The sequence below is a fragment of the Octopus sinensis genome, linkage group LG4, assembly GCF_006345805.1.
Source record: "Octopus sinensis linkage group LG4, ASM634580v1, whole genome shotgun sequence".
Lineage (NCBI taxonomy): Eukaryota > Metazoa > Mollusca > Cephalopoda > Octopoda > Octopodidae > Octopus > Octopus sinensis.
This window is the reverse complement of record NC_043000.1, coordinates 111,574,961-111,592,459: the sequence shown is the minus strand read 5'-3', so window position 1 is coordinate 111,592,459 and position 17,499 is coordinate 111,574,961. Positions and strand designations below refer to the sequence as shown.

Here is a 17,499-nt window from a genome sequence, read left to right as displayed (position 1 = left end):
TTGTTTTTATGTTTTCATTTCTCGTTGTGTTCTACGTTCTTTTTGGTGTCCTGTACCCATATATGCATGTATATATACATATAGATGTAGGTATGTACATATTGTATGTATGCATATGCTTTATTTATTAATTTGTTATTTATAATATATATATATATATATATATATATATATATATATATATATATATATATATATATATATATATATCTATATATGCATGTATGTGGGTGTGTATATATTGATGTTGTATCAGTCGAGTGGTAAAAGTAGTTGTTTAGTCTCTAGCAAAAACAAAGTTTGTATAGAAAATACAAATAATTCGATAATTGATCAATAAAGTGTATTAATCAATGCATCTAATACACTTCATACGATATTGAGATTAAACGGAAAATTTCGATAAGATGAAATATACTGTACAATTCCTGTTCGAAAGCAACAAATATTGCTTATTATTGTGAGGAACTAAGTATATTACCAATGTATATACAAGTGCAAAATAAAACATGAGATTTATTTCATCTTATTCTTATAACGGTATATATTACATAATCTCTACAGCTGTTTCGCTAGCAAACACTGGTGTGCTAAGCAATAATCTTAACAGTTATGATGGCTTATTCGAAGTGTGTATGAGTGTGCTTCTCTCTCTCTTTCTCTCTGTATGTGTTGCGCGCGTGCGTGTGTGTGTGTAATCGATTCCTTCGACTAAAATCCATCAAGGTGGTGCTCCAGCATGACCAGAATCTAACCATTGAAACAAGTAAAAGATAAAAGATACCTATACGAACGTACACGTGCGCGCGCACACACACACGCACTCACGCACGCATACACATCTATCAAACTGGATCAAAGATCCTTCCCGGGCCATAGCTCCATAAGTCTGGTTTCTTGGATCCAATGGTGTGTATATTCCTCACCCTTGGACGAGACGCCCGTCTGTCACAGGATTACTCATCTTTATCAGCTGGAGCAAACGTGAAATGAAGTGTTTTTCTCAAGAATACAATGCGTCGCCCGATCTAAGAATCGAAACCACAATCTTTCGATCATAAGTGCAAAGTCCTTAACCACTTAGCTACACCTTTCCACGCATGTATTTATGAATGTACATATATTTGTATATATTTATACATGTCCAGGTCGCCCTTGTCTGAAATCTCGGGAATAATAAGGGCAAGATGGAAAACGTTTACCTCAATAATGGATGTGCTCAAAGCAAAGCTTGACAAGGCCATGCGTGCCAGACTTTTCAATAACACCAGGTTACCTGAGTTCTTATACCTGATATGCATGCTGCGAAGAAGGGAGAACATTGACTGGCTACGACGCAAAGGGCCATGGAAATATCCATGCTCGGAATATCATGAGATAATTCCAGAATACAGCGGCGTGAACGTCGTAATCGCAGAAATACCGAAAGCAAAATTTTCGCTGGGCCTGAGACGCTGTAAGGTTCACAGACCACAAGTGGACCCGTGAAGTTGCCGAGTCGTTTCGAAGAGATCGGAACGAGGACACAGAGAAGGCCTCCACGATGATGGGAAGACAAAGTTTGTATAGAAAATACAAATGGATCGATAATTGATCAATAAAGTTTAAGGTTTTGGGCCAAGATGGGAAAGAATGGCAGAATCAAGAAAGAACTGGAAACGCATTGTGACCAGCGATGTATAACATCATCTGATAGTCTGGTCGATACAGTGCTGCTATGATGCATTCCTGTGTGTGTGTGTAATCACATACTCAAACAATATCATGCCGACACATCAACCGGTTTTCCGGATGACTGCGTTATAGATTACATTACGTAACAACCTTCATCTCTATTGCATTTTCACGTAAGGAACTTAAATCTATAGCATATCTTCTTATTCTTATTAAAAAAAAAATTTTATGTCTGTTTAAATTTTATGGTGTATTTGCCTTAATTTGTAAGATAATTAGTCGATAATTAAACATAACAGTCTTGATTAATCCTTTATGATATATCTTAATATATATATATATATATAATATATATATATATATATAGATATATATATATATAGAATGGCTGTATACTGTCAATCTAACAAGAACGTGACAGTAGGGGGTACACCACGCTGTATAGCCCAGGAAGCATCGAACGCCTCCTGATGGCTTTGACACATTCTTCCCTGTGTCCTTATATACATTACGAAGGGGAGACAAACACCCCCGGCTGCCGAAGCTGCATCTAGGGACAAATATCACCCGCTGACCGGTGTCTGCTACTCTAGGCCGATGAAGGACAACGATCCTGAAACACGTGTCCCTAGATGCAGCATCGGCAGCCGGGGGTGTTTGTCTCCCCTTCGTATATGTATATAAGGACACAGGGGGAAAATGTGTCAAAGCCATCAGGAGGCGTTCGATGCTTCCTAGGGCCATACAGCGGTGGTGTACCCCCTACTGTCACGTTCTTGTTAGATTGACAGTATACAACCATTCTATCGCCCCACCACCGTACATGTTTCTACGAGAGATTTAGAAATTCAATATTTCTTATTTTGATAATCAGTGAATAGACTTCACTGAGTTATAGATATATACAATTACGAAGTCGAGACAAATATCACCAGCTGACCGGTGTCTGCTACTCTAGGCCGATGAAGGACAACGATCCTGAAACACGTGTCCCTAGATGCAGCTTCGGCAGCCGGGGGTGTTTGTCTCCCCTTCGTATATGTATATAAGGACACAGGGGAAAATGTGTCAAAGCCATCAGGAGGCGTTCGATGCTTCCTAGGGCTATACAGCGGTGGTGTACCCCCTACTGTCACGTTCTTGTTAGATTGACAGTATACAACCATTCTATCGCCCCACCACCGTACATATCTCTACGAGAGATTTAGAAATTCAATATTTCTTATATATATATATATATATATATACACACATACACATGTATATATAATACAATGACAGGGAAAATTGCAAAATCGAAGAATAAGAAAAAATAGATATAAGAATGCAGACAGGATAATGAAAGTTCACAGTTCATCTTTTTCAAGAGTGTATGAAGTACGGAACAACCTCTATACCCTCTTGAAAAAGATGAACTGTGAACTTTTATTATCTTGTTTGCATTCTTATATCCACATTTACTTATTATTCTTCGATTTTATTCCATATAAACTATACATTTCCCCGTCTAGATCTTTCTATTCACTATGTCTCTGATGACGGAATACCCAGTGTATGGAAATGCTAGCCTTATCACTGGGGATATACCATAAACAGCTGTTAGACTTCAAATTAACCTCACCCTAATTTAATCATTATAAACTACTTGAGATACTCACCCTGCCTTGGTTTTTGATGTACTTTTGCTCCAATGTGTGTGTGTGTGTGTATATATACAGTATATAAATATATTGTATTTATATATCATTATCATCATCATCATCATCATAAGAATTAAAAAGAAGCTGAAAATTCGATACAGAGGTGAGTCGAACCTCGTACCCATTGCCCACCGGTTGATCATGTGGAGTGGGTTCAGTATTCTGTGTATTTCTATTGTTTTAAATGGTTTGGTTGCTAAATGTTGTTTTAAGAAGGTTGTCCATGATTAAGTTGTTTAGCTTAGTTTTAATTAATGTCATTTTAATCTTCGCCGTTAACACGGCAACTACACACACTCATATATATATATATAAAACATAAACAAATGACAACCCGGATATGGATATGACAACCCGGATTGATTAGCGAAGTTGTTCAATCAGAATAGGACAAACCGAGCACATTGACATTCTGCATGAAGTGATTTAACCACGAGGCTAAAAAAGGTGGAAATGATAAAAAAAAATGACAACCAGATATAATAGTGAAACAGATGAATGAAAATAGAGTGACCAACAAATTAGTCAATGAAACGATGACAACCACTGTGAATGTCTTAATAAACAACGGTTATAAAACTGCCAAAGAAAAATTATAGTACAAACAAAATAATGAAGCCGATCTAATATGTGTGTACATATTTCTATGTATGTATGTATGTATGTATGTATGTATGTATGTATGTATGTATGTAGTATGTATGTATGTATGTATGTATGTATGTATGTATCTATCTATCTATCTATCTATCTATCTATTTATATATATATATATATGAATGGAGTTAAACGCAGGTGCTATTCAAATTCTTTTACTTCCGACACATGTTTCGAAGATATCACTGGTATTATTCCAAAGGAATAAATGGTGTAAAGCAATGTAATCTTCTCTTCAGGGAAATGAAGAAATGAAACTCGTTAATAGGACATTTTAACAGAAAATGATGGATATACATGGTGATTAACCTTTAGTTCATATAAGTGATATCTATCATTATATATAACTAGTGCCTTTCGGAATGACAGGAAGAGTTTGCCTGAAATCACCTGACAACAGAAGCGTTACACCTCTCATTGGAGCCTGACAGTCTCGGATGTCTTTCAGGGCTCTTTCTAATGCTTCCAAAGCTCCCTTGTGAGCCATAGTGCATTCATCCCAGACAGTTACATAACACATTTTAAGTACTTGTCCCTGATCTGAGCTTTTGTTGATGTTGCATGAAGGCATTTCGGATGCTGCTAAAATGAGAGGGAGTTTAAAAGTTGAGTGTGCTGTCCTGCCACCGGGTAACACATTAGCTGCAATGCCAGAGGAGGCTACAGCTACTGCAATGTCCTGATGCTACCTAACTTCTGCAAGGAGAAGCTTTGTAGTAAATGTTTTTCCTGTCCCTCCAGGAGCATCGAGGAAGAAGATTCGTCCCTCGCGTTGGCGTACACTGTTAAGAATAGTTCTGTAGGCCTGCAGCTGGTCTGGAAGTAATTTAGGCTCATTTTCAACAATGTACTTTGAAAGCGCTTGAGTGTCGTAGGTTGTATATATGTACAAAATCCACTGAGAAGGCTTTTGTTGGTCTGAAGCTACAGCAGAAGACACATGCCAAGTCACCACACAGTGGGACTGAACCCAGGACCATGTGTTTGGAACGTAGTTTGTTACCACACAGCCACACCTGCCTCTATGTATGTGTGTGTGTGTGTGTGCGTATGTGTGTATGGGTAGATATATTATGCATGTATATATGTGTATATATATATGTGTACATATTACATGTACATCTATATATATACATCTACACATAAAATACAAAATACAAAGTTATATCTTGATATCGCTAGTGATAACAATACTCAAAATATATATCAGACTGGAATTGTAGGCCCGTCTCTTGCAATTTCGATCAATTGGATCTTGTTCTCTCTCTTGTATAGAAGTGTACGGCTGCAGCGAAATTTATTTTTCGACTTTCTTCTATCGAAGGCATTTTAACAAAAATGCTTCCGTAAAGACGGTGAAAATTTTGTCAATTTCCCCAAACAGGGACACAATTCAATTTTTAAACAATAACGAAAGCCCCTTCTCCGAAAGGGGGAGGGTTACGGTTTACAATTATTTAACAAATGCAACACAACAACGTTTCCCTGACGAGGAACCAACAAACGTGATTACAATAGTCAAACAGTAATAATAATAACAAACCTTTTTAATTTATCCCCATTTATGTGAAACCACTTATTCAAGTTCAAGTCATTGATGCAATTTTATACGAATTGCTAATACACACACACACACACACATACATAACAAGGGTGAAAAATTGAATATTAATTTGATTAATATGAATTGAAAACCAGTGGTGTAGCATATAAGACCATAGCGGATCTTCCTCTAGCAAAAACGATGACCACTATTAATGGCTCATCCCTGTTATATAATACTTTCACTTTAATAGTTTCCCACTTGCAAAGAGAAAGTAGGAGAAAGTGTGGTGGTAATAGCAGGAGTAAACCACTTGAAATGAGAGAGGGAAATCGTAAAATATTGAGTTCTCTCGAATTTTTGCTTAAATGGGGGTCAAATTGAAAAGAACTTTTTATGCCATGACCCAATCGAATCTACTTGGAAAAATCATAGGTAAATTTCAATTAAAGAAATTCTATATTGTAGAATTGTATTAAAAAGAAACATGCGAACAGGCAGAGAAAATCTGCCTTTTATCATAAGAGATTTAAACATTAATTTTCTTCTTACATTTCACATTTACTAGATATATCTTTTTCCAAGTCTATATGGTTTTTATTTACTATACATATAATTATATACTTCTCATTTATTTGTTTTTTTTTCTTTTCCTTCCTTTACCCCTCCTCTCTCTATAGGCTACCTTTGACGTTATATCCTCTAACGTGTTTTTGAAACAAACTTAATAGCGTTCAGTTAATCACTATACATATCCATCATTTTCTGTTAAAATGTCATATTGATGAGTTTCATTTCTTCCTTTCCCTGAAGAGAAGATTACATTGTTTTACACCATTTTATTCCTTTGGAATAATACCAGTGATATCTTCGAAACATGTGTGTCGGAGAATTCATCCTCTCGAATTCATTCGAGAGTGGAACAGCTGTTACGATTATTTACTGCATATATTTTAATCCTTAAACGGCGGACAGCAACAACTGATGTTTCAAAAAAATGTGTAAAAAGATACGGCCCTCATCACTTAATGCCCGAATCGTCAACTTCGTCAAATGCTTCTAAACGTTAGCGGGTCTTTTCGGGATGGGGGAAAGAAATCGCAATTCGACGATTTAAACAGCGATGAAGAAAATTTTGTAAGGTGGACGATGATGAGGATGAAGTTGAGGATGATGAAGATGATGCTGTATCTAGATAGCATAGAAGCAAGTGATGCTTCCATAAGCTCTGGGTAGAAAAAGTGCGTCGATTTCCCCCCACCCATTCGTTTGACAACAACAATGTAGGAATCTCAAATGAATTTATGCTTATGGCGGATGCAAAAAAAAAGATGTATATATTTTACGGCACTTTTTGACAAAACGTGACTGTAAATTTTATTGCGTAAGACGCTAACAGTTGCTGAAGTTTTTGCAATTATTTAAAATGAAAATAAGTGTAAAAAGATATGTTTTGATTTTTTTGTCCGTTTGCTACACACGTTCAGTCAGCCCTTTCTCGCCATAAAAAAGGTTGATACTTTAACTCCTGTGGTTTATTTACAAATTTATTGCTTAGATTCTTATTTCTTCCTAACCTAAATTTATATAAGTGTTGCCAACATGACTACATGCATAGACCAGTTACGCATTTAGCTTGTAGTTATATAATTGTGCATTCGTATATGATGAAAGTACACACGTAGACTGTAAATTCACTCTTACATTATATCTTTTCTCCGGTACTCCGGATAAAAGAGAGAATATAGACTGTATAAATGGGTATATTATATAAATCTCACCTGTTACATTTCAGTTGACAACTCAACGAAGAACGCCAGTGCTGCAGTGGAACAGAATGGAAGCAAAGGCACCGACTATGTCGTGGAAATGTTGATGGTAGCTGATTCTTCTATGTTTGATTAGTAAGTAGTCATCTTGAAATAATAACAATAATAACAACAACAACAACAACAACACAACAACAACAACAACAATAATAATAATAATAATAATAATAATAATGATGTCAAATTTTTGCCACAAGGACAGCTTGGGGGAGGGGATTAAGTCGATTACATCGACCCTAGTGCGTAACTGGTACTTATTTAATCGACCCCCGAAAAGATGAAAGGTAAAGTCGACCTCGGCCAAATTAGAACTCAGAACGTGGCGCCAAACGAAATACCGCTAAGCATTTCGCCCAGCATGCTAATGATTCTGCCAGCTCACCACCTTAATCATCTTTTCTACTCTAGGCACAGGGCCTGAAATTTTGTGGGAGGGTCCAGTCGATTAGATCGAGCCCAGTACGCAACTGGTACTTAATCTATCGACCCCGAAAGGATGAAAGGCAAAGTCAATCTCTGCGGAATTTGAACTCAGAACGTAGCGGCAAGCGAAATACCTATTTCTATTTCTTTACTACCCACAAAGAACTAAACACAGAGGAGACAAACAAAGACAGACAAACGGATTAGGTCGATTACATCGACCCCAGTGCGTAACTGGTACTTAATTTATCGACCCTGAAAGGATGAAAGGCAAAGTCTACCTCGGCGGAATTTGAACTCAGAACGTCAAAGCAGACGAAATACTGCTAAGCATTTCGCCCGGCGTGCTAACGTTTCTGACAGCTCGCTGCCTTAATAATAATAATAATAATAATAATAATAATAATAATAATAATAATAATAATAATAATAATAATGATAATAATAATAATAATGATGATGATGATGATGATGATGATATGATGATGATGATGATGATAATAATAATAAGGTATGGTTCCAATGTAGATTATATAAATCAAAGGAGAAAAGTGTTATTCATATAGTAAGTGAATGTAGCATTCTGGCATAGAAAGAGTACAAGAAAAGATATGACAACCTAGGGAGAGTAAGCCCCTGGGAGTTATGTAGAAAGCTAGGAGTTGACCATACAAAAGAATTTTCGGAATGCGGTCATCTTGCATTCGAATAACATGTCCTGCCCATCTGCACTGAATTCTCAACAGCATGATGTCGATATTGGAGATAAAGTTTTGACATTTTATATCTTTATCTTGTCATTTTATCCTGCAGATATTGCACAGACAGCACACGTGAAGTTTCAAGTTTCTTTATATATCTATAATAGGTATTTCACGCTTCTACCCCGTACAATAGTGTGCCCTATATACGAGATTTCTATACGGTTGCTTTAGTTTTAAATTGACTTCGTGTTTATCCCACAAACGATGGGAAAGTTTTCCAAAAGCACTTATAACTTTAGATAATCTAACAGTGATTTAATCATTAAGAGTACTCTTAAAGTTCATTGTACTTTCAACATATTTAAGTGACCTGTGTGGCTTATTGTCAATAACTACATTTGAATCTTGAGTATGTTTTGTCACAGGATTTACTTGGAATAAAACTTCAGTCCTCTTAATGTTGATAGTCAGCCGATCTGGAACATTAGTATCATAAATTCAATGATTTATCCAGTCTAGATCTTCACCCGATGATATCGACACAAAACTTCATTAGTGAGCATTGCTCAATTCCTAGCCCCTTAATCATAAAAAATAGGTGAATCAGGTCACGTTGGAATTACTATCTATGGATCGGTATCCCAACTATTACTCTATACTAATTAGAGCCAGGTATTTGACGATCTGTTTCTATCTGTATAGCAGAAACTTTCCTGTTTAGGAACCTCTCAAATATATCCAGAGCAAGCTATTATTCACTTGTTAGCATATACTAGTACAAACCATTATACTCCTATAGTTATATACCAGAGTAAGCCATTATACGCTTGTGGAGTTTATAAATCGACTATGTTCAACTGTGCATCTCTCATATTTCAGTTGGGTCAATCAAAGTGAATCGTTGGACAGCAAAGGGAAAATCGTAGAAGCCAGACGATCGCTTGTCGAATATTTCATCTTCTTATTGAACGGAGTAAGTGCAGTAAACGTCCTCTCTTTACTAGAGTCATTTTTTTTTACGTTTCATTTTTAATAAAATTTCACACCATTAAAGACCCACAATAAACGACTCATGACATGTTTGCTAGTTTAAAGCGCAACTCTTACACATCAAAGTTTATGAATAAACTGATAAACCAAGCATGGAATTAGTGAAGGCTCACTATTCAAAAATAGCAGATTCTTCAAATTTGGAGTGTTTCCAATTTCTTAGATAAATTTTAGTTATAGAAATACATTTTCAATTTCACAGAATTTTAAAAGTTTTTAAAGACGATATTGAAGTTAAATCTTAACTGCATCGATATTAATGATGTTGGAAACCCTAAAGATCATTGAAACACTTCTTTATCTTCACAAAACTCTGTACCCATCTGTCGTGTAAATATTTATATAAATATTTATTGGTACTCAGACGGGATGTCAGCCTTACATCATTATATAAATTAGACGTGTTCCTTAGATTCTTATTTATATTTTAAATAAGTAGTTCTATTCCAGTGTATGGCAACAGTTTGAAGGCAAAATTTAAGTGATCCCTGATGAGTCTTTAAAAAAATTTAACTTGATGGTTTAATTTTCATTCCGAAGTCATGAAGTTTCTAATTTAATCACGGATTTTACAAAATAACCAGCATTTAGTTACAGCCAAACAAAATATATTTTAAAAGACATAGAAACACAACTCTGTATACACAGAAAACAAGTAGTAGCAAGTACCAAGAAAGCTTGTTGCTTACTTGTTCTAACTAATCTCTATATACACTTATATTTGATATACATTTTTATACTTCACAAAAGGACTTTTGTCAGTACTTTCTCTCGATCGTTTTCTTTCATCGTTTACATGTCATCTATTTGTTTATTTATGTTTTTATTTATTCATATATGAATCATTTTTAATGGGGTAACTCGAAGTCGCAAAGGTTATAAATATTAGCGTGTAAATATCGGGTTAAAATCTCTTGGATGCAATATTCACACGCTGTTATTTATAGCTTTATCTACTTCGAGTTCTACAATTAAAAACGATTTATTTCCTGTCTCTCAAAGTTTCTAAATTCTTATAATGTAAACAAAGCATAATTCTTCGCTGGTAAGAGCAAAGCTTCTAAAACGTATGGAGAAATTTGGAGGATTTCTTTGGTGCAATGGTAGAACGTCTGTCATATTTACACCAGATGTGGGTTCAAGTCACACAGACAGCCTTTGACGTTTTCCATCCAGTGGTTTTTTAAAACCCAGTATCTATGTGCTTTATCTGTTTCGAGTGCCGTTATTTAAAATGATTAATTCTATATGTCCCGAAGTTTCCAAATTCTTACGACACAAACACTTCTTTCTTTAATATTTCAGGTGGACATTAAATATAACCAACTGTCAACGTTGGCCGACTACAACATTCGCCTGACTTTGGCTGGAATTGTGATTGCGGAGGTAATTTTGATCCGAAGCCAATCTGAATCCCCATTTTATCGTCCACTTTCTGGTGAATTCCCTAAATTGTATGACGTAGGCGCCAGGAAATCGAATACGTAACCCGGTTTTGCTTTCTGCCTGATTTCACTACACATTTGGTTGACTTAATTCCTCTTCAAAGCTGAAGATTCATTAGTTTCGTCTCAGTTCTAATTTATCATTTTTTTGGTTTGCCTTACCATCTCCACCATCAAATTCGTTTCTTTATTAATCTTTCTCATCAATTTCTGTCTTCAATTTCTGTTTATACGGTGTGTGGATGTTGATTGGATAGACACAGCGGGTAGATATTGATGAGATGGAAACAACGTCTATACGTTGATGGTAGAGATATATTCATTATGTTAGTCTATGAAATCAAACTATATGTTCCGTATTAATCTAGTCAACATCAACAGGCTGTATCTGTCTAGTCATCATATAAATACTGCATCTACTCTCAGCGTACTGCTTCTTTTATCATCCACTACATGCAATATTTAACCAGACAATATTTAAAACACTGTCGATCTATGCACTCAAAATCGACATATTATGTCTATCCTGTCAACACACACACACACACACACATCCAAAATGGAGCCGGATTACCATCATTCCTTATAAGTGGATCACTTGAAAATTGCAAACTAATGACATGAAACCTGAAGTTATATCGAAAATCCATAACTGTAGAATATACATATTTATAAATTCGCATACTGTTTCTAAGTAATCAAATACCCACACAGCGTATATATGCAGCCGACATTTTGCTCGCAGCAGCAGATTGTCAACATCTACACACTGTAACCGTTAAATCAGTATATATGCATCCACTGTTTCTATGCCATCAGCATGAATACTGCATCGAAGTAGTGAACATTCATTTACTTTATCTATTCGGCATCTGCATTTTGTATCTATCAGGTCATCGTCTGAACACCTTATCTAAACAGTCGCCGTACGTCGCCAGTCGACATCTAACAATAACTACCCGCTGTTATCAGTGTACGCATTCTATGCCAGCAGTTCTTAACCATTTTTTAATATCCGAGCCAGAACCAAAACGGATTTTTTTAAGGGTCTGCACCAAATAAAAATAAAGCATAAGTCAATTAAAGTATTTATTTTTATATTATTATAGATGGAGGGCAATTGGGGGCCGTCGGGAACTGCCTGAAGGATGCTTGGGGCCGCGGTTGAGAACCGCTCTTTTCTGCATTGTAGTCTATTTGATTCATACAACGTTACAACAACCAAGTGAACTTTAAAATAACAAAATATGTCAGCTAGACTTAACAGACGACCAAAGTTTTGCATCTACGAAGCCGTTTTATCGTAATCAGTCGGCAGCCATGTCTGAAACAGTACAGTGTTGTTGTTGTTGTTGTTGTTGTTGGTGGTGTCTCGCTCATATTTTGTTGCTCTTGTTATGTTTTGTGTTTTAAATAGCTTTCTTTTTCCTCTTTTCTGCTTCCGTACCACCGATGTTGCAGCTATAAAGCTTGTTATTATTTGTTGTTGTTATTTTCCTCTTCGTTTTTTGTAATTTTAGTGGATATTTTTATATTAGTCTTTGTTATTATCGTCGTCGTTGTATTTTCTCCTCCTTTTCCTACATATATATATATACACATTAAGTTCGTTTACGGGAAACATATTGAATATGCATATAAAAACTTCTATTTTATTCTACCAGTTACAGCCTAATGATAACAATTGGCGATAGCAGTTGTTTGGGATCGCACCAAGCTGTGCCGATATAATGTAGGATGAATACACACATACACGCACACAGACAGACAGACAGACACACACACACACACACACATACACACACAGGTATATATTATTGTGTCTGGGGTGAGTCATTCTGTTTTAATGCCTTATAAATTAACACACTCACCGGTTCGATTTCTACTCTAATAGTTATTTTCTTTTAAAATTATTTTCGTTGCTTCTTGCAACCTATTCTATAGTCGTTGACTCTGTCCGTTATGAGAGGTACGTTCTTTTTGTATGTTTGTTTGTGCGTATGTGTGTACGTCAGTGTGCATGTGTATACACATATGTATGTATGCATGTATGTATGTATGTATGTATGTATGTATGTATGTATGTATGGTTGGATGGATGGATGGATGGATGGATGCATGCATGTATGTATGTATGTATGTATGTATGTATGTATGTACGTACGTATGTGTGTGTGTGTATGCGTATATATATATATATATATATTATATATATATATATATATATATATATGCGTGCGTGTACGTTTGTATGTATGTAGTCTGTTTGTTCATGCGTTTGTGTGTTCGTGAAAACGAAATATCAGGTTGAGTGAAAAGTAAACAACGTTTTGAACCATAAAGAATTTGTACCAGATTTTTGCAGAGTTCTGAATTTTCTTAAACATTTTTTTGCAATTGTCTGATAATACAGACTTAGACTTGCCCAAATGCATCAATAAATTAACATTGACATTTTTTTCATCTGAAATGGAGCTGTCAAATCGCGATATTCGAGCAATTTTGCTATTCAACTTCAAAAAAGGACGTAAAGCAGCTGAAACTGCCCACGATATCAAGGAAATGTTTGGTGAGGAAATGACTTGTGAGTGGTCAGCTCGAAAATGGTTTAAATGATTTCGCAGTGGAGACCTGAGTTTTGAAGATCGTAAGCGTAGTGGATGGTCATCTGTCATCGATGACGGTCAATTAAAGACTCATTGAGAAAGATCTACGTAAAAGCACTCGAGAACTGGCAAAAGAACTTCAAGTTAGCAAAAAAAACTACCTGCAACCAATTGCATGTGATTGGAAAATCAAAAAAGCTTGACAAATGAGTACCACACGATTTGAATGAAAATTAGAAAATGCACAGATATGAAACTTGCTCATTGCTTCTTCTCCATAACCAAACCGATTTCTTGACCGTATTGTAATTTGCGATGAGAAGTGGATTCTGTATAATAATAAAAAACGTTCTTCGCAGTGTTTGGACCAAAATGAAGCACTGAAAACCTTCCCTAAACTTGAGCTCTTCAAAAAGAAGGTTACGGTGGTGTACAGCTGGACTCATCTACTATAACTTCTTAAAACCCGGGAAAAGAAACATATTGCCATGAAATTGCCAAAATGAGTGAAAAACTGCTAGTTCTCCCTCCCAGACTGGTAAACAGAAGAAGGACAATCATTCTTCGTGACAATGCTTGACCATACGTTTCAGTAATTATGCTCCAGAAGTTGAGGGAACTTGGCTACGAAGTTCTTCCCCACCCAGCTTATTCCCCAGACCTTTCTCCTACCAACTACCACTTTTTCAAGCACCTTGATGGTTTCTTGCGAGAGAAGGAGTTCAAAAACCAAACCGATACTGAAAGTGCATTGAAAGAGTTGATACGCTCCAGAACTCCAGATTTTTATGTTACCGGAATAAACAAACTTGTAACTTGTTGGCAAAAAAGTGTTGATTGTAATGGTACTTACTTTGGTGAATAAAATTTCTGCATTGTTGAAATATATATTGTGATAAATTTCATGTTTCAAAACGTTGCTTACTTTTTATCAGCCTGGTACACACACACACACACACACACACCACACACACACACACACACACACACAACACACACACATACATGCACACACACACACACACAAACACGTTTCGCAATCACAGAATTTCATTTCAAATCTGAAATTTTATTTTCCTTCTCTTTCTTACCAAATATTCAAAGCCAGATTGATTTTTGATTTTAACTTAATCACCACCAACACCTCACCATGGCCACCGCCACCGCCATTACCACGCCCACCACTACCACCACCACCCCTACTATCATCATCACCATCACCACCACCACTACGACCATCATCATCACCATCAGCATCATCCACGCTAACACCACCACCGCCACTTCATGTTGTACGTTATGATTACAGGACAGAAACGCCAGTTCTTGGACATTCGCAGAGACAGGTTCCCCTGGCAAGACACTTGATGCCAAAATGACGCTGGAACTCTTCTCAGAATGGCAGGTGACTCAGGACCTATTACCAGCCAAAGATCATTCTATACTCTTCACCAGGTAAGGCCACGCACCTTGTTTGCATTTGAACTTACTATAACTCGCAATCCCCTGGTTCCAGGTTCTACCCACAGTGCGTCACATTAGCAAGTGCCGTCTTCGTGAACCTTTGTTTGTCTTATATCGCAATACTACACAGAGGTTGTGTGTTCTATCTCGTCCTCGTCGCCACTGTTATGTCACACGTTCGGATGCCTTCTACTTAACTCTCACTGCTATTCTCTTCTAGTCTGACCTCGACGTCTAGGCTTCTCCCTCTATATCTACGTATTGGGCTAGCCTACTTCATCGTCTGGGGGCATCCATACAACAGTATATATATATATATATATATATATAGTCAACACACAAGACAGCTATTATGCTCTCCCCCACAAAAAACCACCACGTGGATTCTGTTGAAACAATTATGAACTTTTTTATTACACTTAACTTTTTAAAAATATTTAAAATACTTTTGATAAGGTTCGTTTTTTCAAGAAGAACCGAAACATGTAAAATTTCTAAGAAAATTTAAAAAATTTATCTTATATAATGTCATTTTCAAACTTTATATATATATATATATATAAATATAAATATATATATATATATATATATATAATATATATATATATATATATATATAATATATATATATATATATATATATATATATATATATATATATATACGTGGTCAGTAGGGTTGCTGGATGGTTTACAGTGTCTGACCGAGTCATTTAATTTTGTCACGAAATCCAGATCAAATACACAAGTAATCTATATTATATTACAGAGATTGTACTGATAAAATACTTATGATTGCAAACTATGTCTGCTATGCTGACGTTCCTGTTTCTGATGACAATGGAAAAAAAGGCGTCTCCAATAACATATCAGCTCTTTTTCTATTGTGTCCGACTACACGGGAATAATAATTATGAGAGCTTTTGTTATATATATATATATATATATATATATATATATATATATAATTTCAACAATTGAGGGTAAAATTAATTAATCAATTTCACCAAGTGTTCAGTATGCAAAGGGACCATTTAAGGTGAATTCAAATTATTACATTATATAAAAGGGCTTAGTAAAATAAATTACTTTGCCGCATACTGAACTCATTAGAAATAGCAGCTAAAAAAACATTTATAAAACTATTTCTATACTTAAAGAAAACCTCTCTCATATAGTGTTTGCTCAATTCAACTCACGACAGTATGGGGGGTAGAGACATTAAAAAATCAAATGCAAGGTTATTTGAGAACGTACGTTTCAAGATTAGTCAAACTCGACATTTCTATCATCAGCTCAGAACTCCCTGGTTTGGATTTGAAAACACTGAAAGTGGGAGCATACCCCTTCGGCCTCTTATCGCTTCTGAAGATCCGCTCGTAACTAACAGTGCCAACAAACTCAAATATGCAAGCGAAGAATTTCTGCTCTCCCCTTTCCACCAGCGTGGGTTAAAATCAGTAAACACTATGCTTTTTTCGGTAAAATCCGAGGCATTTAAATAGAGAGAGATGAATTATAATTTCAACAATTGAGGGTAAAATTAATTAATTAATCAATTTCACCAAGTGTTCAGTATGCAAAGGGACCATTTAAGGCGAATTCAAATTATTACATTATATAAAAGGGCTTAGTAAAATAAATTACTTTGCCGCATACTGAACTCATTAGAAATAGCAGCTAAAAAAACATTTATAAAACTATTTCTAATACTTAAAGAAAACCTCTCTCATATAGTGTTTGCTCAATTCAACTCACGACAGTATGGGGGGTAGAGACATTAAAAAATCAAATGCAAAGGTTATTTGAGAACGTACGTTTCAAGATTAGTCAAACTCGACATTTCTATCATCAGCTCAGAACTCCCTGGTTTGGATTTGAAAACACTGAAAGTGGGAGCATACCCCTTCGGCCTCTTATCGCTTCTGAAATATATTAATAGTTCTAAGTCTCTCTAAAGGAGACTACGGCAGCGGTATTGGATATTAATAGTTATCACCAAGCTAACAAGGCAGTCCAGAAAAATAGGACGAATGTGCCGTTGATTAGCTCCAAGAGGCCATAACCTCTGGCTAGCTATGTGACACATGATCCTGTGTCCATTATAACCTTCGAACAGGAGAGGTCAGCCGCTTCCCCTTGCTGGTCTGGCATCTACAGACTAGTTTCAGGGTATTTGTCCCTTATCAATGTAGAGTAGCCGAACCAAGCAGGCGTGGCTACTGACCGTCTGTTCGAAAGATTATTTACCTAAAATTCAGTGGAATACACCCACTGGTTTTCAAAAATAGAAATATTAATATTTCTCTCTCTCTCTCTCTCTCTCTCTCTCTCTCTCTCTCTCTCTCTCTCTCTCTCCCTCTCTCTCTCTGGCACAATCGTTTGCACACCGGGTAAACATATAT

The 17,499-nt window shown here is 36.0% G+C and overlaps 1 protein-coding gene across 2 annotated transcripts in view; it reads left to right on the top strand.

Annotated features, from left to right (window-relative positions):
• LOC115210557 overlaps positions 1–17,499 on the top strand; it is a 118,537-nt gene that overhangs the window by 50,378 nt on the left and 50,660 nt on the right. For both annotated transcript variants that reach the window (XM_036502341.1, XM_036502342.1), the window contains exons 5-8: positions 7,370–7,478; positions 9,410–9,503; positions 10,886–10,966; positions 14,941–15,086. In XM_036502341.1, the coding sequence (XP_036358234.1) occupies positions 7,370–7,478; positions 9,410–9,503; positions 10,886–10,966; positions 14,941–15,086 (430 nt within the window). The remainder of the gene's footprint in view (positions 1–7,369; positions 7,479–9,409; positions 9,504–10,885; positions 10,967–14,940; positions 15,087–17,499) is intronic.